Genomic DNA, 27,178 nt, shown 5'->3' with positions numbered 1-27,178 from the left:
TCCATTATTACTGAAGAATTCTGGGAGCCTTCCTGGTGAAAGAGTCTTTTGAAGAGGAAAGTAAAGTAGGAAAGTGACTTTATGGTGGATCAACAGATTATTTAGGCAGAAGAGACAACACTGATACAAGGTTAAGGCAGCAGAACTGTGCTTGCTTTGAAAGATTTAACTTTGAATTTTCTGCCTCTTTCCTATCTGCGGACCCAAGGTGGAATTCGGTTATCCATTTCAAAAGGAGGTGGGCTGAACCAGACTGTTTATTTGACTACATGATCATTATATTGCATCCAAGGCTCTGAAAGCTAGCTAACAGTTTTCCATTCGACCTTTCAAATGGCATGAAATGCTGCAATAGGAGCAAACGTGACAGATTTACTCATCAAAAACATCATGAATCCTACAAAACTCAAGCTGACCCAGCTGATCAATAGCCCATGTACTGAACACAGAAGTCCATCCAACATCATCATACATTTCATTCTGGCACAGCCTGACCTCTGTGCACAATAAAAACAAAAGTCTAAGCGGCTAATAAGGCAAATCGAGATCTCAGGTAGCGGCAGCAAAATGATGTTGTAGCACTTTATGTTTTTCAAAGGGTAACTCTTATTGCGCATATTTAATTTGGTTTTTTTTCAACAGGTCTACCAGTTAGAACTCAGTCCCATAGCCTGAGCTAAAAGTATTACTAGGGTATACACCCCTTCCTCGGGCAATTACAGGATGGAAAGTAAATCCAAAGTCAGTTATCAAGATTTCATCTTCTTAGTTACAAACACCTGGAAATTAGGAATTACAACATAATGGTGGGGCAGTAATAATTTTATGGTTATGTAGGGAGTGAAAATTACACTGTTTTGTGGTCTGCAACTTGGTATTTTCATTCTTAGAGTAGTGCCAAGAGCCTATTAAACTCAGAGATCAGTGCTAATACTCAAATCCAAAATCTTAAAAACCATAAAGATGGGAAACAAATATATTAAGCCCTCAAGCTCTAATCCTAGGGAGTCTTGAGATATCAGATCTAAAATTCACCTTGTCAAGCATGTCCTCACACTTCATAAATCTCTATAGGGAAGTAATCCAAAGTCCAGTGAAGTCAGCGGGAAAATTCTTTCCGCTAGTTTCAGCGGGTTTTGGATAGGGCTCCAAAAAAACAAAACTCAAGGAGAGCTACAGGAGAGCATCCAGAATATCATTTTCCAATGGTATAAATCATTAATCTATGACTCCTGAAGTTCCTGAGATACCAGTTTATGTTGAAATCAAAATGTAGGGTGGGAGGGAATAGGTACAGGGGTCAAGGGACAGCACGCAGAATAATATGATTTCAAAACCTAATCATGATTGGGGAAGAACAGCACAAACAGTGTTAGAGCTCATGAATTTTCCCGGCAACAGTAATCAGAGGGGTATTTTAATGGCTGCTATACATGCAGGGCAATAAAAGCATATAGTTTTGTTATATCACATAAATGCTAAAACTGTTCACTCTCCAACTTTTCTGGTAATTCAAGCACAAATAACTTAAAATTTTAACCCCTGATAAATCACGTGAATTAAGAAAACCAGATTTTAGTAAGTTGCAGTGTTACATGGTGCGTGCATAGGAGTTGTAAACCTGAGAACATACACAGTAAGCATTTTCCAACAATATAGTTCTACGATTAAAGCAAAGGTCTTCTCAGAGTTGCAACACATCCTAAATTGTGAAACGGGAGCAATTTGTTTAAGTGACAAATGAAAACAGCTTACCTAATCCTTTCAGAAGATCCTATCAATTAAGCAAAAAACTTAAAAAGTCTTCAAAAGAAAAAGTCCATCTTACAAAAAAAGGTATGAAGCCAGATTTTCATTATATTTGTATTCAAACACAACAGGAACTGTGGGAGTCTAAATAAAACTACCAAGGTAATTACACTGGCTTTTTTTCTACACAGATATCAAATCAAATAAGTTTTCAGATAAGAATGCTCACCTCAGTTTGAGCCATAATTGACAGTTCCGTATTTTATAGCAGTTAGTCACATCTTACCATTTAGCATTCAAAGAATCTTATTTTTTTTAAATAAGACTTACATTGTTTTCTCATCTCTTTCAGCTGATCCTTAAAATACATGTATTTTTCATTCTTTTGCAAATCTGAGTCACTGTTCTGGCTCTCCAGTGCAGTAAATTTTTCTTTCACTAAATATTTTAGATCTGGAATATTTTCTGGTTTTTCTCGTTTTATCTGTAAGGAATAAGAAATAGAATGTTATTTATTATGACACATATTTTAATACAAAGCAAAAGACATCAAACAAAAATTCATAAGCATAGTCTCGGTTTCTTTTGACTCCAGTTGGGTTTCCTTCTCTGAAACCATAACCTCCCAGTTATCACTTATTTCAGCAAAAGTAATTATAAAATGTAGTGTTTCAGTGTCATTTAACTCAGCTGCTGTATACAGGGTGTTTCTCACACTAACAATAAAGTAAACTGAACCTCTGCAGTCAAATTTACTTCCCTGAGTGGTAAAGGTCAACATGTTAACAACAACCAGCGTAACACTGAACGTGAATGAAAACAAGAAATATGACTCTGTCCAAAAAGTGAGAAGATGACTGAAAAACAAAAACAACTTTTTAAAGAATTTTCTAAAAGCCTCCACTCTCTCACCATTTTTGAATCAGCTTTGCAGAAGCTTATAATCTACATGCACGATTACTGTGATAAGACCAGCAAGAGCAGTGCAGATAGCTAACACAAAAGGAAACCATCTCCATTTATCTGTGCTCTGTGAACAAGACACATAATCCCATGCAAGCAGGCAGAAACAGCTTCTTGAAAAGCTTTTGCTTGCAGTAATTTCATCTGGATAATCTGAAGAATAAATGACTGGAAATAAAGGGAAGTCATCACATAAGCAATATTAAGATATTCCAAGAATGCAAAGAGCAATTTGGGAACCCCCAAAAACAATAATTAGGGCTTCCCTTCTGTTTCTGAAGCCAACATTGAATTCTAGGGAACTGCACCTTTGACAGGCCTTCATAAGAACTAGCTTACAGGTGGTGGGGACTGTGCTATGCAACGAAGATCAACAATAGCACAAACTCCGAAAGGAGGTGGACATCTGTCAAATCCTTAATGCTAAGCATTTTCTGAACCAGATAAAGGCTATTTCTATCCTAAACATATGGCAAAACATGTCAATTGGAAAAAAAAAAAGAGGTAAGCACCATTTCTGATGAGCCACTCTTCCCCTACTGCACATATTAAATTCTACCCCTCACCAGACCACCGTACTACTCATTGTGAAAGACAGGAAAAGAGCCTGCTGAGAAAAAAATGGTCCACTTCATCAAATTGCTTACAGGTTCCAGAGTTTACAGAGACCCTGGCAATCCTACAGAATATATTTTATTTCAGGAGCCAAAGAAATAACAAATGTTCACGTAAAAATGGACTTTGCAGATATATAAGATGCTACACAGCCAAGGAAACTTTACGTTCCTTTTAATCAAAGCAAAGCAATCTATAGAACTATTATTTCTTCCAAGAGTAAAGCCAGTTTGGCACATTTACATTAGCCAGATGCGAGTTGTGGCAAGAAGAAAAATAAGAAAAAACCATGCACCACCAGGTGATAGCACGCAGTTTTCAAAAGCACCTGGAGATATAAGACCACCTACCGCAACATCCAGCTGCGAACAGGAAAGACTCAGGAAGACCTTGGTACCAAAGGAGCATAGTGACTATGAAAGACCAACAGCATGTCCTCACACATGCTCAGACCTTTGCATAAAGGCAAGCAGTAGCACACAGTCCTATCCTACGAAATCTGACAAAAGGAGCAAAGGAAAACAGAACATCCTGTGTCCGGGGCAATGGGAGCAATCGTACGCACTCAAATGATTTGCCCGTGACAGCATCACCGCAAACTGCTGTGAGAGGCCTATCACATCCAAAACCAGCGTTGTTCAGTACTCAGCTGGAGAAGACACTTGGCCATCAGGTGTATGCAAGCACAAGAAAGCAGTTACTAAATCAAAATACATTTAAAATCCGAGACATTAGAAAATAATGATTTGATTTGATTTGGACAACACGTAATGCAAACATACTCCCTTCTGCAACAACTCCACCCGGCTGTTTTTACAGACATTCTCTCTTTAACAGAAAAATAACACAGAAACACAGGACCATACTCACAAGCACAGCCCACGTAACAACCCACCACTAAGAGCTGCCCTCATCACAAATGAGAGCGCTACGTCCACATACCATACAGAAGATCCAGCTGTGCATTCTTAAAAAAAAACAAAACAGTGCTTCTAAGTTGCTGATACTCACACAAAGAGTAAAAGAAATTATATGGACATTCATTACAGACATCCATGTGTAGTAAAGACATTGTCAATAATCTTTTCCTCCCCACAGGGACTATGTCACACATCGATATAGTTACATCAGGCTCTTTTTATCTTTTTCTTGACTCATGGAAGATTTGAGTACAGAAATTCACTAACATAGCAACCTCAATCATACTCTCAGAGTAAGAGGTGAAGAGAAGGGCACAGCCACGTTCAAACAGTTCACAAACAGTGGTTGTCAAACCTCCAACTTCCAGAATTAAAGGACTTTACACATGTGAGCAGAAAAAGAGCAGGAACTGTAATTTATACTGTTATGTTAGCAAAAAGGACAGGTGTTTGAGAAGCTGCATTATGTGCACATGAATAAGCTTTGCCCCTGCCACTGTGGAGCTACAAAAATTTGCGTGTAGACATCTGTACTAACCTGAAGACAACCATTACACAAAACCCTCCCTTGGCTACATAACTATAATCACACAGCTTCCTGCCATATATCTAACAAAATAAGCTAGCATGCTATCTGCTAAAGGCAACATGAACAATTCCACCAGTTATCCAGAAAAAAAAGTCTTTCACACCAGCTATTTTCCTAACAGCAATACATTAAGTTGTGAGCATAGCACAGCAAGGCAGCACGTATAGGGTAGGCTCAGACAACTATCTAATACAGAAACATAGAGAGTCAGACGACAGAGGTGCTCACGGAATGCTCTTTCTTGTAGTTTACCTTCTTTCACGTTTACAATTTAAATTCAGTTTCTGTTCACCTCCAGACAATTGCTTTCATTAAAATGATTAGTAGAGACACCATTCCTGACCACACTCACTACTGTACCATCACACATGCTATTACTGAAATGCCAGGTAGACCTTCTGGAAGGTCAACACGTCACAGGTGAATAATAAGGCATGTCCACCCACTGTAATAACAAGTAAATACATTTGCTTTGCACCAGCAATTTCTCATTGGTGCTGCATATCCTATTCCATGAAGACTGAGAATGGTCTAATCCAACAACATAAATGACAACAAATGAAAGAAAACGTGACACCAGTCCTAGTTCCTCACAGTGGGACAGCATTGCAACATCTTATACACTGCATCAGCACAACACCCTTACAGGTACATTACAGTTTTCTTCAGTTCTCATCACCCACTCCTACTCTACAGATTCATGATGGATGTAGTGATGATGAGATCAGCGTAACAAAATGTATGAGGACAATACAAAAATAGGGTATGGCTAAGGGACAGGGCAAAATTATCAATATTCAGAGCAACAAATTGGGGTCATACTTCTTTTTGGTCTCAGCAGCATGTCAGATAGATGCTTACCAGCAAACTTGAAGTCATTGGCATGTTCAATTTGTCAGTAAAAGTTACTTCACACGGGAACCATGAAAGACATGTTAAGCAAACAACTCTTCATTTAGTAGCACTGTCAGCCAAAACCAGCATGCTAAGTAACACCTTGCAGTCATTAGTCAATCCATTGAGTTACATTGATTTTGAAATGGGGTGGAGGCATACACACCCTGCAAAGCATCCTGGAAATGACATACAACTATGAACTGGGAGTGTTCAGGACATATGGTGAAAAGAAGTATCAGTCACAACAGCTTGTTTACAGCAACAGAAAAAGCAAAAGCATCTGCTATGACAGTCCCATAGCAGCAAAGAATCACATGGGTATTTACACGGGAGCTCAGCAGTAAGAGGGAGATCAGACATGTTATACATGTTAATTAATGATACTCCATACATGATCTACCAGCAGTGCTGAGAGGAAAACACATTTAGAAACACTAAAAAAAAAAATTGTTTAGGAAAACATAGCTGTGGTTTACCTATCAAAAGATACATTTGCTCTTAGCAACACACCACACCACCTGGTCACAGCTGATATAGGCAAAGAGGTTTCTACATTTGATGGGCAATGCTTATGTTCATGGCAGGTCTTTGACATCTGCCGGTATCTGTCTGTAAAGATGAGCCTTCCTTTTGTAGATTCTTTCATGGCTACTGTGTGTATTCCACGCATAAAATGTTAGACTTTGCCTCCAAAACTCAGGCTTTTTGAAAGGCCAGTTTGCACAGCCTAAGACAATTGTAAACTCAGGGTATTCCAAGGAACAGTCAGGGGAATATTTGTTTCATCAATTAGCATAACCACCAAATGGGAAGCAAATTATCCTGTTCCAGACCAGTCCCAGAACCAGTGAGGTCAAAGGTACCACTGACTAAAATTGGACCAACATGCGGTATTAGTCTACATACAACAAGTGATCAGTGCCTAAAAATGCAGTAATTATCATAGCTCTGCATGCAGCAGCACTTAATAATTTGTCCTTCCCAGTATTACGTCCCAAAACACTTGACAAACATTAAAGAATTCAACCTCAAACACCCATTGTGACATACGTACCATCAACTGTGTTTTACAAATGGGGAGACTGTGGCACGAAGAGACAAGTAACTTGGCCCAAGGTTGCACAAGGAGACTGTGGCAGAACCAAGAACAAATAAATCCCAGGCCTGTGCTTTGAGCACAAGGCCATCCTTTTGGCTCCTCCTTTAGCTGAGAGAAAGTTCAAATTAACACGTGCATTGGGTTCACTTTCTACAGTGAAAGGCACGAAACAGCTTGTGGCTGCTTGGCAAACTTCGTGATAAAAAAGCAGCATTCTGCCTACCACGAAAATGCTCCACTGGACTCTGCAGTGCAGTGGTTCAGCATGTGACACTCCACAGTTATTTTTTAGCGTTTTTTTCTGCTCTCTCTAGCACAGAAGTCCTTTCGCTGCATGGTTTTAATCCTGTCGCTATTCCTAGGTATCCTTTCTCGGGGCTATTGTTTATGTCCCTTGGTTTTGGGGAATTTGCCTGTGCCATCCATTTTATTTCTCAGAAATTTCTTGCCACACCTGAACCATGTTGAGGTTTCCTCAAACCAGTGATGCAAAGAACTGTATTTCCAAAGAATTCAGAATTCTCACCTTAATCTTTCAAACCACACATTATTTGTTCCCTGTAATTTAATCCCTACAAAATAGGGACTTCTAAAGTTTAATTTATGGACACTATTGACACTTAGTATTTGTGAGGCAAAGAAACATTGCTGCTTGCTAATGAGATTTTTAATAAGTCAGCTGACATGGCAGAATTTCTTCATTTTCCAGATTCTTTGTTGTTTCATTTATGAAAGGGAGGGTTATTAGTCACTCAGTGCCAAGAAGCTCAGAGGTATGTAGTTAACCAGATATTTATATCCTTTTGGGACAACCTGAAAAAGTATACGCTGACATCTCCAGTTAACTCCAAACTCGTAGTAATTTAGACTGTATTTACACTACAGCCATGTGCCTGCGCATGTGCTTACAGAACACTGATAGCAGCTGCATCTTTTGAAGAAAAACTCAGTGTCTTATAGCTCCTGTTGGGATAGAATTTCTTATCTCTGTGAATTTGATATGGTCAAGATTTTTCGGACAACTTCAGGTACTTCAGGACTTGGGGTGAGTAGCCTACGACATCCTAAAACCCCAGTTTTCAGAACTTGTGCACCTCATACTTTCTGAACTGATGTTACTCTAAAACGTCTGACCCAGACATGGACACACCTAAAACTACTTATTTCAGAGCACAAATGCCAAGAACTGGCTGGCTATAGCAATAAGTACGGACACTGCCAGAGCAGCCTCTCTGAGCACCTCCGTCAGACAAAAATAACTATTCTTCCTGTATATACATCTGCTATGCAACAAAATCAACCAAAATGCACGTCACATTTCTTTCTTGTTTAACAATTCCTACGTCCTATTATTTCATCCTCACCTCACTAAATAATTTATTATTACAAATACGCAGCCTTTCGACACACACATTTATTTTACCTCAGGGTAAGTCAAAGTTTGCTGTGATTATTTATTATAACCAATTTTTTTCACTGAGAGGGAAAATAACATGGGAGCTAAGTAAATTTGTGGGTTGAGTCACCCATACACTTTGTGAATCATGTGAGAACCAACTCTCAGTGAGTCACCACTGTAACTGAATCAGGCTGCAAAATTTCAGCGCAACCTAAACAGTCATTTATTATTCTTCAATGGCTGGATTCAAACCCTTAGCAAGTATCAGATCATTTGTTGATGCACAAATAAAACACAGCTCTTGGAAACATCTGCAAGGGCACTCAGAAAGGATATCATCATTCAGCAGCAGGAGCTGCACCAGCTTGAACACAGCCCTGCTGCAGTCAGAATGGCCTAAGGGCTCACATCTGATTCAGGAGATTCAACACCTTTATACACCGTGGCTGCAGGGCTGGGACTCCAGTTGAGCAACACCTTCGCAGACAATTGTGAAATGCCAGGAGAGGCATATTTATGAGGGCTGACCCCTACTTATGACACATCCTGCCTATTAAACTGGGCCAGCACAACAGAAAATGACTGTCAGCACGTTTCAAATATCTCAAAACTCTGCCAGAGTAACAGTCTGAAGGTGAGGCAGGGTTGCCATGGCTCAAAAGCAGCACGTCAACGTGGTGCTTGTAGCGAAGGTGACCCCCATAATGAAATTTCTAGTACCTTCCACAGTTTCTTTTCCCTACTTCGAATGCAGCTGGAGATGTTGTACCTTTATAAAGAAAGCAAGCACAGAGGGGCACAGGCTGCTCCCATGTATACTGGGGTAAATCCAAACTAACTCCTCACAAGCCATGGCACGTCAGATTCATCTCGGTAAGGCAAGAAGCAGACTGTGGCCCACCCTGTTTGCTTTCTTTCTCTTGTTTAGAAAGGAATCATACATACACAGTGGGATTAAAGTAAATGAGCACCAGGTGAAGAAACAAAATTGTCTGGGTGCAAACGCAAAGTTTACAGCCTAAACAGCATCTCTTGGGGTTCCCATCTGTTAGAAGTTTCACCTCAGGTAAAATGCTTTACTCTCCAGATGTTTTAACAGAAAAAAAACCACTCTTTGTATTTTCCTCAGTTACCCACTGCGGTAGCGAGAAGACTGTGAATATCTTTTTGTTTCTCTCCAAGACCCCTTGTGCGCTGCTTTGCAGAGTGCAAAGGGGTAAAAGAAGCAATGAAAGGGGATCTTACTGAAATACTCGTATTGAAATGACTTGCTAGCCATAGTGTAAAACTGGCTTATAAAGACGCAATAAATATGAGCATTAGAGGTAAGGTTTTCCCAAGGTACCAAAGCGAAGAAAGTTAATGGTTATTTAGCACCTCAATCCCTTCAGCATTTCTGAAAACCCAACTGCTTGTGGTTTGCTGTGAGGGCTAGACTGAATTTTCTTAATGATTTAAACCAAACAGAAGTCTGTCTTCATCTTGTTCCTCTGTAGTTTTTCAATATATGAAGTATGAATAGGATAAAGCAAAAAATTCTACACTATTTAGGAGACTTAGATTAAGGGAGTGGAGCATCTCCCTTATGAGGAAAGGCTGAGGGAGCTGGGTCTCTTTAGCTTGGAGAAGAGGAGACTGAGGGGGGACCTCATTAATGTTTATAAATATGTAAAGGGTGACTGTCATGAGGATGGAGCCAGGCTCTTCTCAGTGGCATCCAATGACAGGACAAGGGGAAATGGATATAAGCTGGAACATAGGAGGTTCCGCTTAAACATGAGGAAGAACTTCTTCCAAGTAAGGGTAACAGAACACTGGAACAGGCTGCCCAGAGAGGTTGTGGAGTCTTCTTCTCTGGAGATGTTCAAAACCCGCCTGGACGCGTTCTTGTGTGATCTGATCTAGGTGGTCCTGGTCTGGCAGGGGGATTGGACTAGATGATCCTTTGAGGTCCCTTCCAATCCCTAACATTCTGTGATTCTGTGACATTTGTGAAAACTCCTTAAGAACATGGTTCAAGACACAGTGGAGGAGCAAGTACATAAATTGACTAATTTGTTTGTCTCTAGGTACTTGAAAGATCTGCCGCAAACACGGTTCATATGCAAGCTGATTTTGGTGCACTAGAGATACAAAGCATCTTGTTCTAGGTAGTTTTGCCTGAGCACAGATTAAGGTCTGTAACAGCAAAAATAACTATTCTTATAAAAATGTTTCTGTGTTTTAACAGCATGTTAGAAACTGTGAGGCAGATGGTGCATCTGTTTTAACATGGTTGATTCAGCAAATGCATCAGGCTGTTGAACCAGTTTACCAAGCTGCTGATTAATTCATATATTTAGAAAATACATTAACATGGATATTAGAGTGGTTTTTTTTGTCTTTAATACCCCACTCAAACCGATGGGAATTCAGACATTGATTTCAGTGGGAGCAGAAGAAAGCCCTAAGGTGATTTCACATTAACAACCTGTTTACTCTTGTATGCCTCTGCTTGGTTGACTAAGATCACTAAAATCCATGTTTTCCATAGCACGGAAATAAAGGGCTAAATCCTGAAACAAGTACAATTCGGTGTTATCTTCAACAGCTCCTACAAAACACTGTTGATTTATGCCAGCTGTGAGGCTGAACCCTGTTTAAATACAAAGTGTGACTTATGCTTCGGAGAACTACATACAGCATGTATTGATAAAATCAGCTGATTTTCCAGAAGGATGTTTTCCATATTCCTCGGGTATACCTCCGCTGAAAGTCAAGCAGACTTTTTCAATTTTCACTCCTCTCAGTTTTTTTCATTCATCTGATGAAAATCTTGTCCCCAAAAAGTTCTTCAGCACTGACAGCATTTCTTCTTCATACTCTCCAAAACAGCTATGTGAGTCATCTTGTCATTTTTCATCAAGACTAAATGTAACCTTTAAGCTCTTGGGAAACAGCAATAAGATTTCTAAGTACAAACTCATGTTTTATTTGAATTGACATGAGTTGAAAAACACATATTCTGGCTGACACTTACAGCCTAGACTCACCGAATTAATATATCTGTATTAATACAGGGATCAAGATGCTAATACTTCCATCAGGGTCAGCTCCACCTTTTAATACAGAACATTGAACTCAGTGATGGTGCAGAGCTGCACTAACCAGTAAAAAAAAAAAAAAAAAAAAAGAAAAAAAGAGTGCAACTGCAGTGCACCCCCCCAAGTTTCCTTATAAGAAGGGAGGACATACCTTACACTGCAGTGGGTGCCAAACACCTCACCAGTATGACAGTCCCAGTCCGTGCCCTGTGGCAGAACTGCATTTTACTTCACACTTTACCACAAACGCCTTAGGGACAAGTGTCTCCTTTGAGCCTTTCCACATATCACACTCTTCAGTCGTTATTAGTGATGTTTTCTTATCCAGCTTCCTACTGGGACAGCCCTCAACAGAGTTATTAGCCACAAAATCCCAGACCTTACTTCCATTGTTATCCTTCTTGATTTACCAGTTCTGGCTGACAGCTTGCACCTCTTCCCTCGTCTTGGCAAACACTATGTGCTTGCCTAGTACACGCACAAGTAATACTTCTCTGTTAGGTTGCACAGGACACGCTGGAATGTTAACACGCATTTTTTGCTAGATAAATGTCCCAGGATATCTCAGTTCCTTAGTTTTCATAGCTCTCCGCAGTGAGTATATCATCTGACAGAAAAGGACAGTTTCAACTGCAATTCTTTTGCCCCTCTTGCTTACAGGTCCCATCTTTGTTATTAACACAGTTTCAGCAAAGCCTCAGAAACAGAACCGTACCAGAAAATTAGCATCCGAAGGGCCTTTGCCCCTAGTATGGTAAATTAAGCTGCTCATACCTTCCTCTATAGTCACCAATTTTTGCAAAGACAACATGTGCCGCTTAACAGCCTGGATTAACCTTGTCTACATTACCACCCTACATATCCTTCCCACCAACTTTTCAAAATCCTTGGAGTCTATCCACACCTTTCCTGTTACCTATCAGAGCATCGAGAGGCTGGTTCTTGCCAGCAGATAAGTGATGATGCCCGTCCCTGTCACTCTACCTGTTTCACTTTCGAAACAACCTTCATGTTTTCTCTCTCCTGGTCCTTCTGCTGTGGAAAAGCTCTTCATAAACATTTGGGAATAAATCTTTAAATCCTTCTTCAAATCCTTGCTTAAAAACATCTTCCTTTATTATGATGCCCATAAACCCCTTTGCAACTGTTTTTGTGCTATGACAGCTGTGTCCCCTGCACAACTGAGCCCAACTTCCTGATTCCAGAGCATCCCTTTTTATACAGAGACTTGCAAAACTGGGTCCTGAGAAATCTGATGAAAACTGAACAGCTTTTTTGTTATAGGTCATTACACAGATTTCCACATCTTAGCTCAAAACCAACTTGTTTCGTACTCTCCACTGAAATCATATTCCAACTCTCCAGCCAGTATAGATTACTTCATTATATGTAAGTCCTTGATTTTTACATGTTGTTGGAACTAATTAAAATCCAACTTTAATTTAAATCAGTTTTTAAATAGTTCATACTTAAAATAACAATCTCTGTAAATGAGACTGGTGTGTGACAGCAGTATTAACTTACTCATGTCTGTACAATGTGACAGCAGGGTGAGAAGAAACAGGGTAAAAATAAGAGTCCACAACTGCAGTTATAAGGCTGAAAGAGATGGTGCTACCTGAGTTTGCCTGCATGGCAACAGGAAAAAATGGAGCACGAAACAGAATTCCTAACTGGGGGTACTACTCACCTATACTGTTGAAATACTGTTTGTAGAGCAAAATAAAATAAAATCTTAGCCTCAAATTTAAATACACTTTTCTTAATACTGCCTCAGCTGACAAGAACAGGCTACGGAGTAGAAACCTCATTTGTCTCGATAAGAACTTACACCAGTATGAGTTTGCCCATAGCACTAAACAAACTCAGTACTTTTTTTGTCTATCAAAAACATTCTCACTATGCTGGCTGACAATCCCAGAAATTTGATGTTGTCCATGACTAGAAATTGTCACTTACCATAAGCTTTAAAAGCATAAAAAAGAAGTAATTTTCTTCTGAACTTATCATTCTATGTATGCAAGTATTTCTCTCTGTAATTTTCAAACTCAATAGATATATTTTTTTCTTCTTCCTCAGTTTCTGCAACGCTATCGCATTTGTCTCCCCAAATTCTCTCAGGCTGCTAGCATAAACCCTGTGCCAGCCAACTCTCCTGATCACACCTCCTCTGTCACTCAAACTTCTCCCTACATCTGCCTGAATTTACAGTTGTAGCTCTTACATTCAGTGTTGGTTTTGAACTCGTCCTTCCTCTTTCTCATATTACTTTGCTTCCCCTGTTTTAGCTTCTTTCTCATCGCCATTCATCATGTTTTTTCAGTACTGCACTTTCCTTCTAAATCTATCAAACTCACTTTTCCTTCGTTTCTCTGACTCATTCACTGTATATCACATGCTAAACTGATTCCTCTCTTATTACTAGCCCTAATTATGGGATGCTTTCATTCTTCCTTTTATATATGACATTCTCACCAAACGCCAGCTCCTGAGTCACTGGCAAAGGATTTGGGGAGCAGACGGAGTGAGTGACTGCCTGCCCTTTGCACACGGGTCAGCAAGTAGGTTGTGCTGACCTCTTTGCAGGGTATTGTAGTACATGCTCTCCCAAGTATACCATTGATACCTAGGAATATTTTGTCCTGAGACAATTGTCAGTGACTTCCTTAAGTCAGCTCATTATAAAGTGAAAATACACCATTCAAAGTGGAACAGCATAACTCAACATAAGTAATGAAACCTTATAATTCCATCTCACGCTTCAACAGAGATCTTCTCTATGAGTACAAATCACAGCAAAATATTTAAATTTGACTTGACGCTACTCTGTAGTTATTTACAATCAGACGAAATTTCAGCCCCTTCTCAGCCGACCACTTGCTGTTGTGGCCAGTTCCTGCAGATCAACTATTATCAGTCCCCATCATGGTTGCTTCCCTTTGTTTTTGTCTTCTGCCATGCAATACACAGTCACATGGTAATATTTCTTGCTTCATGAGTTTCTCTTCTCCACCAGCCTCACCAGCACATTCTCTTGTCCAAGGGATTTTAGTTTTGACAGCAGACACAGCTCATCTCTACAAAATACAGGGCATTTGATATCTGCCCTTGTTTCTCAAGTTCATGACAGACTCCTGTGACGAGCAATGAGGAATCTCATCTTGTTATATAAAATACTACATGCAAAAGAACCCAAGAACAGGACAAACAACTCCCTGAGGAAGTCATGGATTACAATCAGTAAACAGATGGATCATTAACTGGTCAACCGTTTCGTCGTTCGCATGACAGAGCATGAGACATGCCTACTGCAAAGCTGGGTAACAAAACTGAAAAAAAAAAAGAACACTCTACTCACTGAAAAAAAAAAACCCTCTTTTGCAGGGTCACTAACTCAAAATGGAATAATTAAACTCCCACTTCAGAAGCTACCCCTTTGAAGTGGAACTGTAGATCTCTATTTGCATATTAGGAATGCTTGTGTCGATTTCCATGCTCCATCTGGGCATGAGATTGCAGATGAGGATGACAAGGCTCTGAATTAGGACAAATCAAATGGATGCGGACTAATGAAATCCTGTAGAGATAATTATGAGTCTCTCAAGGTGATGTAATAAGTTTATTAGCATGGTTCCCTCTTTTAGCAGTAAATATTTTTTAACAATATGTAACATCTTTATGTCTGCTATTTAATATGTCAGCCTTGCTAAAAGTCCTTGTTTGCTCCGTGGGCACCATTTTAAGTCCCTACTTTGTGGCAGACAACTAGATCCACAAAAAGACCAAGCACTTAAGATCCTGCTACCCAACACAATCCCCTCCCTAAATTAGACAGACTTTTCATAAAAGGGATGGAGAAAGCTAAGTGTCAAAAAACAGGAATGACAAAAGCCAGCTACATAAGCAAAGATTGCTTAAGAGACAGGGAGTCCTATTCCTCCCATGGCAATGGGTGCCTCCACCACAAACCCTTTCCTTGAGTCAGTTGCTTAAGCCAGGCAAATCCTTCCTCATAAACAAGGATGACAGAAATGCACACACTATCAGATTTAATATCTCCGTGGTTAAAACAGTCATCAGTAAGGTGAGTGACCCGTTTTCAGATCTCTGCTCATCCCATGTTAGCCATCCTAGCCCATAGGCTATTGAGTATTCAGCGGTAAGACATCTCAATCTCTCCTGTTTGAAGTTGTTCCACTTTGTATAACTAATCAAAAGATAATTGGAGTAAGTACTTGAACCTGACTCTCCCACATCCCAGGTTATTGCCTAACCATTCAGCTGCAGATTCAGTCTCTCATTTTGCTTCTGCAAGGTTCTTAAATTATGTAGGCACTTTTGAAAATCCTATTCTCCACATTTTACGTACAAATATTCACAGAGCAGAAAGTCACATTCATTTCAGAATTACCACTACAAATATCTCTCATTCTTCTCATGTATAGCACCAGCTCTCTAGCTCAATGGTGAAAGCTAAGTGTTTCATTTGTTTGTTTGTTTGTTGGAGAGGTTCTTTTTCAAACTCTGTCACGATACACCACCAACTTTTTCTGTGGTTCTTAGTTTTGATTCCTTGCTTGGAGAAAGCAACAAGAAGCTTCAAACAGTATTCATAGATAGCAGAATAAAAGGGATATTGGTCTTTCACAATGACTGATGATAGTTCTTTGGATTCTAAAAATATGGCATGGGCTTCAAAAAGCACATGATGCGATGAACAGTGCTCTGCCCTAAAGAGCTCGCAAAGTAAATGATGGATCTGGCACACACGCAAAGACACAATACAAACCACACATGGGGAGAAACACAGATTACAAATCCAGGATAATGAAGCACAAGTGAAAGCTTGTAAAGTATTTCAAAATAATGACAGCCTGGTATAACAGGCATTTGCTCAAGGACTATAAGGGCATCGTGAGCTGATAAGAGAGAGATAGCAGACTAGGGAAGAAGTAGTTCAAGAAGTAGTACACATGACAAAGTAATTCAAGGAAGGCTGTTCAACTAGTCTACACGAGCAATAAATGTTTACATTTATTTTAAAGTTATCCCAGTATAAAACTTCCAGATCCTTTTATTTCATTTCAGCTTACATGTCCTATATTAGAGTTGAACAAAATAAAACAAAAGAAAACCCCACCAAAAAAAAAAAAAGGCAAAAGAACCCCCACTCATCTCAGAGCAAGAATGCAGAGAACACTGATACAACTTTTAGTTCTGTCACTAAAAGCTTCCTCATAAACAAAGCCTTAGTTTGAAAATGTGAAATAACTTCAGTCTGAAAAAAGATGAAGGAAAATTTTAGAAATGTTGGGTAAATAGTGGCTTAGGAAAAATTAAGAGTCCATCAACAGTATTGTGAAATGTTAAATGCAAGAACACAGCAAGCAGGGGAAGATCTGATTCCAAAAAACCAAAATTTTGACACACTGGCTCATTTATGGTTTCCAGAAATGTTTTTTCAATACAGCATTCTGATAGTCTTTAGCTTACAGGAGTTCTTCCCCACAGCAGAGGCTTGTGGTGATATAATACAGGCACAAACTAACCCCCAGAATAAAAGGTTAAAGTCTTTTACAATATTTAATTTCTGTAGAGATTTAAACATTTAAATATGTCATTACAAAGCAAAATGACTCAGTATAGATGTAATTCAGACGTACCAAAACGCATTAGTCATTCAATAAAACAGGCACCGAGGATTTACTAAAAATACTTTACAGAAAAAAATAACAACACATATTTACTTTACTGAATGGTTGTTGTGGAAAACACATAAAACTAATCCTGCATAAATCACCTTAATTTGCCTGCCCTGAAACTAGGACTGGTAGTCCTAGTCCTAAACAGCATGGCTAACTCACAGCCAGTTTCCGACCCTTGTTTTGAACATCGGTGCAAGAGGAAGAAGCGTGTGACGGGATCACAAGGCACGCAAACAGGGTAGGGAACTAACTGACTAACCAGCAGCACGAGGAGCTCCCTGCCAGGTGGGAGTCTCACTAGGGGCAGAGTTAAGTTGCACCAGCTTCCTACTCATCTAGACATGAGATGGTGTTCCTAAGGGAACACCAGCAACAAGGAGCCCTGACATCAGGACACAAAACCAGACGAAAAGCAGATAATCAAAAGCTGGACTGCAGAGAGAGTGAAGAAATCCCAGAGATGCCACCTCAGAAGCTGCTCCTAAATGGTGGTAACACAGGACAGGCCATCAGTACAGCCCTTCCAGTCCTTTGGTAACCTCAGCCTCCATGGAAGCGCTGAGGGTGCATTCTGCCATCCAGGGCTTGGACTGCTCAGGGAGCCGGGGACGTGCGTTTGGATCAAGTCACTACTGTGCTCAGCGAGGAGCTGCCAAGAGAGCTCAGCAGACTTCACTGCATCAGGGACGCTGCACGGGAAAACAGTAGGAATTTTTAAGAAATTTCTCCAAAACACAAGATTAAGCCCCATTGGCGTAAGAGGAGAGGTATGACTGAAGGTCCAGGAAGAGGACACAAACTTGCAGAGGGTGGAAGCTGGAAGCTTGTGACTTCAAATCACAGGAATAAAGTTCTGTTTCCTCCTCCAGCTGTGCCTAGCTAAAAGTTTCAGCAACAGTAGCGGGTGTTTTGGAAGAAAATTCTGAGTGGATTAGTACCAGTACTAAAAAAGGCACCAGTGTTAGTGGATGATGATGCTCCCCTGCGTGAAACAGTAGAATCCACCCCTGTTATCCAGGTGGGTCTGTTACTTGTCCAGAGCCTAGATCACTGATGTTGCAGAGAAATTGCCAACACTCACCCAGCCTTCCAAAGTCTACCTCTGGCTGCTAACCATTGTGGGACAGAGTAACACTGCCAAGCGTAGCAGCTCAAACAGAACAGAGAGCTCAGCACAAACCCGAGAAGGCAGAAATCCCAGTAGTGCTCCCTTCAGTCTTTCTACTCAATGGAGAGTAGATGGCTAGCAGATGCAACCAACAGACTGATGCCTGGTTGTACAGCTGCTGTCACCAGCAAGACTTTGGTTTCTTTGATTATGCCTCATTCGATGAAGAAGGACTGCTATGAAGATATGGAAGGCACCTGACAAAGAGAAAAACATCTCTGTGAAGAGACTTGCTAACTCAGTGAGGATGGCTTTAAACTAAATTCACTGGGGAATGGGTACTGAGGCCCAGAGGTAAGGGAAGGCTGCGTACGGAGGAGAACGTGTGTGTGAGAAAAGGCCACAAGGGAAAGCTACATATTTCTACTTGGAGGGAGGGCATGCAGAGGCTTACCTCGGGTGCCTGGGTGCCAATGCACAGTGCTTGGCCAACAAACAAGAAGAACTGGAAGTCTATGCACAGTCAGAGAGTTCTGATGTGATCAGGATCACAAAGATTAAATGAGATGGCATCCATGACTGGAATAGTGTCCTGGAGGCTGTTCAAGGAGAACAAGCAATGAAGAAGAAAGGCAGTTGCACTTTCTTACAAAGCTCCTCCTTCTCTGCAGAGGTCCAGTGTGAAACCAGAGACGTATCTGAAGTAAATTTTCTAGTCAAAAGCAAAAGTAAAAGCAACATTGGCCATGCAGCAGTGGAGGCCTGTTACACACCATCTGCCCAAGAGGATGAAGCGGAGAAGGCTGTCTACAAACAACCACCAAAAGCAACCTGATTACCAGCTTTGGTCTTCATCAGGGATTTCAACCACGTGGGCATCATCACATTGTGCAAGCCATCCAGGATATTTCCAGACTGCATTGGTGATAACTTTTTAATGCAAATGCTAGAGAGACCAAACAAAGGTAACACTCAATGTGACCTCTGTGCACAACAGGGAAGAACAAGTGGCAAATGTGGTCACAGATAGGAGCTTGGGAGCAGTGACCACAAGCTGATTGTATTCAGGATCCAGAAGAAGATCAGGAAGATAAGCAGAAGAATTAGGACTCAGGATTTTATGCAAGTGGACTTTGGGTTTTTCAGGAAATGGCTCAGCAGAATCTCCCAGGCAGTTCACACAAAAGGCGCCTAGGATGGCTAGTAAATTTTTATAGAAAAGTTATTGAGAACTCAGGAATAATTCATCCTGTTGTACAAGAAGACTGGGAATTTCAGGAGAAGACCCACTTGACTAAGCAAGGAGCTGCTTAGAGAACTGTAATGCAAAAACACTGCATATGGAAACAAGAACAGGCAACAAAAAAGGAGTACAAAAGCACTACTTTGGCCCTTTGGAAAAAACCTAGGAAAACCAAAGCACAATATGAATTAAAACAAGTGAGGGACATAAAGAGCAGCAAGAGGGAATTGTCTAAGTTCAGAGGAAATGTGAGGACGTTACTGAATGGGGGAGACAACATACTGGTGGTTTCAGATGGAAAAAGCTGAAGTACTCAATACATTTTTGCCTCAGTCTTTGCAGGCAAAGATTACTCCCAGATTTTCAAGTGTACCAGAATGGTCTGGGAAGGAACAGGTTAGGGATGACCAGAAAGGAATGAGTTAGAGCAGCCACATGTATTAAAATCCATGAGGACAGATGAGGTTAATCTGAAAGTGCTGAAAGAATTGGCTGATGTGACTCCAAGAGTCCTGCCTGTTATCTCCAAAAAAGGCATGATCATTGGGGCAGGTCCCTGAAAACTGGACAAAGGCTAGCCCTATGCCTGTCTTTAAAAAAGGCATAAGAAAAAGAAATCGGGCAACAACAGGCCGGTTAGCCTCACCTCAGCCCTTGGAAAGATTAGATACCACATCCTTTTGGAATCCACCTCCAAACATGCAGAGAATAAAAAGGTAATCAGCAACAATCAACATGGACTTACGAAGGGCAGATCATGCTTGATCAAACTGATTGCTTTATGTGATGAAATGACCTGAAATGCAGATGTGGGGAGAGTGGTGGATGTAAACAAATGGTCTGGTAGGTAGATTGAAAATTAGTGGGGCAGCTGAGCTCAGAGGGTAACACTCCCAGTAAACATTAGTTTGACAATCACTTGGTAGCCAGCACCCAGCAGAGTATTCTACTGATGAGTAGTAGGGCTGGAAATGTTCAGTCCTCATCAACGACCTGGACGATGAAACACAAGGCACTCTCAGCAATCTTCTAGACAATACCAACCTAGTGGCGTTTGACACATCAAGCAGTAGAGCTTTAACCAAGAAGGATCTTGAGAAAATTCAGGGCTGGATCAACAGAAATGTCAAGTTCAACAAGAAGAAATATTCCGCGGCTTTTCTAGGGGCAGAGTAACCCCATGCATCAGTGTGTACTAGGAACTGACCGGCTTTGTAGCAGCTCTGCTGAAAAGGACAGGGAGGTTATGGTAGATGCCAAGTGAAATGTGAGGAAACATTCTCACTTCTAATAAGGCAAACTGGATACTGGCTACATTAGGAGCAGTGTGACCAGCAGGATGAAGGCAGTTTTCTCCTCCTATGTGAAGCATTGATTTGGCGATAGCTGAAATATCGCATCCAGTATCAGACCCTCTAGTTCAAGAGGTACATGGAGAAACTGAGGTCTGGGGAGAGGCCATGGGCTCACAACTCAGAGAAGTTGAAAAAAAAAGCTGGGCTTTTTTAGTCTGACAAACAGCAGGCTAAGAGAGGCGAAAACTACTTGAAGAAGAGTTACAAAAATGGTGGAGCCAAGCATTCCTCAGGTAAATGAAAGCACCTGTAAAATCACGATTTTTTTTCTGACAGTGCTATCAACTTAGTGCTTTCTTTCTTAAAAAATAAGACATGCTTTTTTGTCTCTGATTCGGTATCTCCTGTAATAAGTAGCTCATAGTCACAACTTAGTTGACCATATATATAATCCCAGTTGGACCACCTTTCTAGTTTATAACACTGTTGATGAGGATATAAAAAGCATTTTCATGTTCACCAATCCAGGAATCTCCAGGACTGATCTTAAAAGTTTCAGATCCTGATCTATTCAAATAAGTAAAAAGCCTGCAATGTATGGTACCTGGTACCTAACCATCCAGGAAAATGTTTCATCCCAGTTAGTGTGGTTGAGATTAGTGCAGGTACTTAAGTTGAAGTTTCATCAAATTAATAAGAAGGGGTCCCAACAGATACTCACCCGGAGCTGTAGTTCACCTCCTACTGCCAATACTACAAGCAAGATTTGTTATTTAGAACAAGTTATTAAGTTTTTCTTCGGCATTAAGGGAGAAAACTGGCTCCAAGACAAGGATCTAGCTGAAGATTCCTCCCTTCTTTGGTCCGAGTGGGTGTAGTTCTGCAAACTTCAAGCAGGATTTTATCTGCTGGTACCTAATTATTAAATGGTTTGTGTGGTTTTATATGATACAGATTTGAAGTGAGCTTTGAGATTAAGAATTTTCAATTATGTAACGATGCCCAGAGCAGAAGATGTTCATTTACTTATTTTTAAATCATCAAATGTAAGAGTAAGAACACAGAGATCAATTATTAGATACCCTGAAGACTTTCCAAATATTAAAATTATGGAGGCAAAAGGTAGTTTTTATATAGAACCAGGTTTCAAAAAGAGTGTAAACGTTATTTGTCTAAAGCTACATAGTCAGTCAACATAAATTTCAGAATGCAGTAGTGCTTGTGGACTCTATATTTTCTGTGTAGTTTGTTTTCTGCTGCATAAAGATGAGTACTGCATCAGACCAAAGATCCATCCAGTGCATTCTCTTTGACAGTGACAGAAGCAAAAAGCTGGAGTAGCAGTATGACAAGCGAGTCAAATAGAAAGATCTTCCCGTGTTTCTCACCATATACTTTCCGTACTTCTAGCAACGTGCAATTTAGGGATTTCCCAAAACAATGACTGTATCTGAATCTTTACATCTAATAGCTGTCGATGAGTTTTTCTTCCATTAATTTGTCTAGTAGCTTTTTAAACCCATTAATGCTTCTGGGCTACATAACATCCTGTGGTAATTAATTCCACAATTTAATTATTCACTATGTAAAAAGTTACTTCCTTTTGTTGGTTTAAAATCTGCTGCTGGATAATTTCATTAAATGGCTCTTTGTTTTTATGTGACACATTGTGAACAAGCATTTCTGCTCCATCCATGACTGTACACATTGCTGTTACAGTCACCTCTTACCTGAACTAACTGGCCATTTCTCCTTGAGCAGAAGTAAAGCCACACCTGCCATGCTCTATAGGTGCCTTTTGCTTTAGCTGGATTTGCTCCTTACCATAAAACACTGTCCTATTAAAAGTTTAACAGACAAATAAATAAGTACTGAAAAGAACTAGCATAAGGAGGGACTAGTGTAAGGAATTTTGTGGGGTTTTGAAACGGCCCAGTGTGAGCTCCCTTTAAGCTGTAATACACCTTAGAACTATAGTTATCTATGCTATGCACAAACCTGGCTGATGGGATTTGTCTGTACACACGTTAACAAGCCTGACTGATGAAGGAGGCCAGTCGTATGCAAACTTAACTGGTAGATTAAGGAGGATGACTAGCTACGCTCAGGCCTAATTAGCTCATAGAGGCTTAGCACAGACATACATCATTGTAATTGATGGGGCAGCTCTGCGCAAATCCGACTGACGGGCCAGATTCTGGCAAGACACTGGTCAGCAGGACCTCCATGTTCTGTCAGATTCTGCCTGCCAAGACATACAATGCGCTGCTGTGGATGGGAGAAAAGGCAATGCTTCTGTAAGTCTTCTCCAAGTGCATGCCACCAACTAACAAGAGCCAACTCTGGTTTTGGTCAAAAGAGGATGAGAAAGGGATTCTAAAGCCTAAGCAGGCTGTAAGAAGGGAAGCGAGGAGAGGAGCTGCCCACCAAACAACGTAATCAACGTGACCCAGGGAGAAGAGGTGGTGAGGAGGGTTGTGGCTCCAGTAGTTGGAGGAATTTAGCAGACAAGTGGGGGAAGGTGGGGCTGTTTTGCAGGGAGTAAGGGCGTACAGTGACGTTGCTAACAGCTAAGCCCTGAAACGCCCTGTTTCAATAGACAGTTTAACCAAACTGGACCAATCTGCCTCCAGTGCAGCCCAGCCTTTACCTGTATCCCTCGATCACCTCCAACTAAGCATAAAAATATCCATGGAGAATCATTTCATCTACAGCCCACACTTCATCATTACAATTATCACACACCACAAAACCACACCCCATAAGTTTTCCCTACTAGAGTTGCCACCTTCCCAGCAACCTTATAAGCTCATCATTGCATCCAAGCCCTTGCTAGCCTATCCTCTCTCCATACAACAGACTGCTGGGGAAAACAGCATTGTAACAGCTGTCAACAGAGAATGAGTATCTATTCGAAAAAAGCACTGTGAATTGTTCACAACGGAAGCAGCATGCAGGAAGGCACAAACGTTTGAAAAGAGCCAGAAGAGTCACCAGTAGTAACATCACTGAGCTTTTCATTTCTCTGTTTTTGCAGAGTTTATCAGGCGTACTATGTGTGAGTACATGTCAACGTGGGAACTTTATGCTTTACAAGGAAGTTTTGAGTGCATCATCTGATCAACACGGTTATTTCCTTAAGTCTTTTGAAACATTTTTTATTCACTACCAGTGTTAGCACTCAAGTCTAAGGATAAAAGAAATACTTCAGCCGGTTAAATCAGCTTAGTCAGGCTATGCACTTAGCTCAGTTAAATAAGATGAGAGCCCAGAAATCAATCCAACTTGCCAACCCTTATTATCAAGCACAGTGTTTGTAACTCACAGTAGGTTATCAACAATGGGGCCATATTTGGGACATACCATGACATCTGGTATGGATTTCTGGCAGGATTTAGGTCTTTTTTGAAACCTCTACCTCAAGTTGGAAAGATAATTAAATGCATATGTACTGTTTAGCAGATTTTTTTATGTTAATAGGCATTAAATAGGCATAGTTACATACTGCAGCAAATCACAAACACAAAGAAGTCATGCTTATTCTTTTAAATCAAAGCAATACCTCCCATCAACATGAGCAACATGAAGGATGAGAAAGACAATTCGACATTTGCAAAACAGGTTGAGTGCATGTGTTAAAAATTATGAGAAAGCCATTATATAATGAAATAAATGTCAAAAAGCTGCTCTTAAACGCCCAACATCAAAAAATAAAACAAAGAAATACTCCACAAACCTTCAGCTCTTTCCATTTTAACAAAGGCCCTAAACATGCAGTTCTGTAAAAGTTGAAACATTCAGAATAATCCACACTATGAAGTTGTACAAATTTGGTACATTCTAAACTACATGTAACACATCGCATGCACACTCCTGCTTACACCCAGTATTGGATAGCTCACCAAGAAAAAGTCCCAAATAATATAATTTATGAGGAAGCTAGGAATGAGAGTAGCAACCTACTAACTCCTTCTTAACTGAAATTCTTTAACAAAAACAAATTCATGGTAGCAGCAGCCACAAAAAAGCATCATCTAGTTAATGCTGTAAGCAACATTTTATCTGTGATTCATTATAAAGCTGTTCAGAATTTTGCGGAGGGAAAATCTGTGTAACTGAATATTTTTATTGATAAAGTCAGTTAAAAAACATACTTGGAGAAAGAGTAAATGTTTTTAAATGAGTGGCCTAACATTTAAACTTTTGAGGCAGGAATATTAAAATACCCAACATACACATATAATCTCTGCAAACAATTACAGTAATTAAAACAACACTGAACATTGGGAGAGAGACATTTTATGGAAGGCATTCCAGAACTGACTACCCAAAGACCCTGATCAACTTGGGTGTGTTCAATTAACAGGAGAAATTAATTTCAAGTCAAAAACCCCTGCTGCTGAGAATCATCCAGCCATTAGCACTTCCCCCCCTCACCCCCCAGCCCCAGTATTTAAATCCTTGGACTGTCAGCAGGAGCTTTCTAGATGAGATGGTTAATTTGAAAGACTATTTTCACTGCCGATCAACTGAACCTACAACTCCAGTGTTTCCAGTAGTAAGTTTCATCAACAAAAAAAAATAATAATCCATGATTTGAGATGAAGATGGTCTTTTAATTTGCACTGGCTATCTACCTCAACACCTACCAATTTCATTACATTTCATAATTTATCTTCTTCCTCTAGGCTAAGCTAAGCCAGACAGAGTTAACTCATGTTGACTCTGAAATGCAGACGTTGCCTAGAAAAGCAGGGATCCAAACCACAGAGACTGTCAGTCGCTTGCTCTTGCGACCTTCTGGAACTCCAGAAAAAGTTCAGGCTGCCAATTACAACTCTGAGTATTAAAACAAAATCATTAAAAAACTGAACTCAAATTGCTTTAAAATCTTCAGGTAGGAAAAAACCAGTATTTCTTTACAGACAGAGATACGGAATGCTGTCCACATGACTGAGATCGCGGTCAAACTAGATAGCAAATTCAGTTTCAGTATGTCTAGTACCAGATCAAAACCACCACAGCTGCATGACGCACTGATGAAGTGCAACCCACTCCGCCGATTCTAATTTTGCACAGAGTTGTGCTCCATCAGGTAGCGTCTGTCCATCTGCAACCAGCGTACAGCCAGCAGAAACACGATGTCCTGTGATCTGGCTTAGTTGATGAGCATGTCCTACCAGGTGATTTGGTACTGCACAAAAGTGGTACTAATGAACGTAGGACCATAGCCCAAAGCACGGAGTGAAACAATTTGCCAAGGTCAACCATGTAGGCTGCTAGTAGACCTGAAAATAGTATCCAGTCCTCCTTAATCCCACGCTAGTTTACTACCTACTGGGCAGCACTGCAGCCCAACATAACAAACATGGTTTTCAAATTATGATGGAGCTCTGAGGATTTCTTTGACATATTTGTTCTAAATACTACCCCTACTGCCACCCTGTCTATGCAGTTCCCAGTTCCATGTCATGGTCCTAGGCCAAGAACATTTCTTTTCACCCAAATCCTCACTCTGCTCACCAGCTGTGGCCTCTGCTGCCCCACTCCTACCCACACAAGCCAAGGGCCATTTCAGCAACTACAGTGTTGACACTGCAAATATTTAAGAAAATGTTTAGCTTGACAAATGTAAGTAACCGCAGTGAAGTCAAATAAACCTACGTTTGTGTGCAAGGGTTTCCAGGGTTCCTGTCTCCAAAAAGCAGGACATGTTTTTATGCTTGCTATGAGACAGACACACAACCCAGGATGTGCTGTATAACCCACATAAAATCAAACACTACTCCTACTTCTTTACATACTGCTTACTAAAAAATATTTTTATCGTGGCTCATCAAATGTGGACTCTAACATATTCCTGCAGTGAGCTATACACACAGTTAACTAATTCTGGGAAAATAAAAAAGCAGCTTCCATCAAATGCTTATCCCAACACATATAGATACAGACACAAAAAAGTAAAGTAAATATTAGAAAGCAAATATTAGAAATGTGTTGAAATGCATCCTTGTCCCAGTTTCTGCAGGAAATGAAGTACATGATACAACAGTGCAATACTGGCTGAATTACAGTTTGGAGATGGCAGTAGGACAGACTGAGCATCGCACTATTGATTATAAATTATATCAAAGAAACTGCACTAAAGAAACTTTAAAATGTTAAAGAACGCCATAGCCAGTAAAAGTCAGAATTAAGTTTGTCTGTAAAAGTTTTATTAAGCCCTATGGCATTATATAGATGCAGAAGCATTACTGGAGAGTCACGTATTTTTTTCCTCTACTATCCTGCCTGAGTCATGATAAAGATTTGACCCAATGTCCGTATTTTGCTTATTCTATAAGATGAATTATTAGTCTAAAGTGCCTTCATTAGTAGATAGCAAGTAAAGAGCAATCCCAGCTAGCATTCAAGGTACCAAAATAATGAATGGCCAAGGAGACATCCATTGTTAACAAAATCTTGAAAGATGAAGCAAATCTCCAGAAATCTATTTACTGTTTGATCGGAGAA

At 40.3% G+C, this 27,178-nt stretch overlaps 1 protein-coding gene across 1 annotated transcript in view; it reads right to left on the bottom strand.

The window, feature by feature from the left end:
- The window catches only part of NSMCE2 (NSE2 SUMO ligase component of SMC5/6 complex), a 135,256-nt gene that overhangs the window by 70,783 nt on the left and 37,295 nt on the right, over positions 1–27,178 (bottom strand). The window contains exon 4 of the mRNA XM_086609561.1: positions 2,080–2,233. Within this exon, the coding sequence (XP_086465687.1) occupies positions 2,080–2,233 (154 nt within the window). The remainder of the gene's footprint in view (positions 1–2,079; positions 2,234–27,178) is intronic.

The sequence above is a fragment of the Tauraco erythrolophus genome, chromosome 3, assembly GCF_009769465.1.
Source record: "Tauraco erythrolophus isolate bTauEry1 chromosome 3, bTauEry1.pri, whole genome shotgun sequence".
Lineage (NCBI taxonomy): Eukaryota > Metazoa > Chordata > Aves > Musophagiformes > Musophagidae > Tauraco > Tauraco erythrolophus.
The sequence above is the reverse complement of the archived record's forward strand: the minus strand, read 5'-3'. Positions and strand labels throughout refer to the sequence as shown.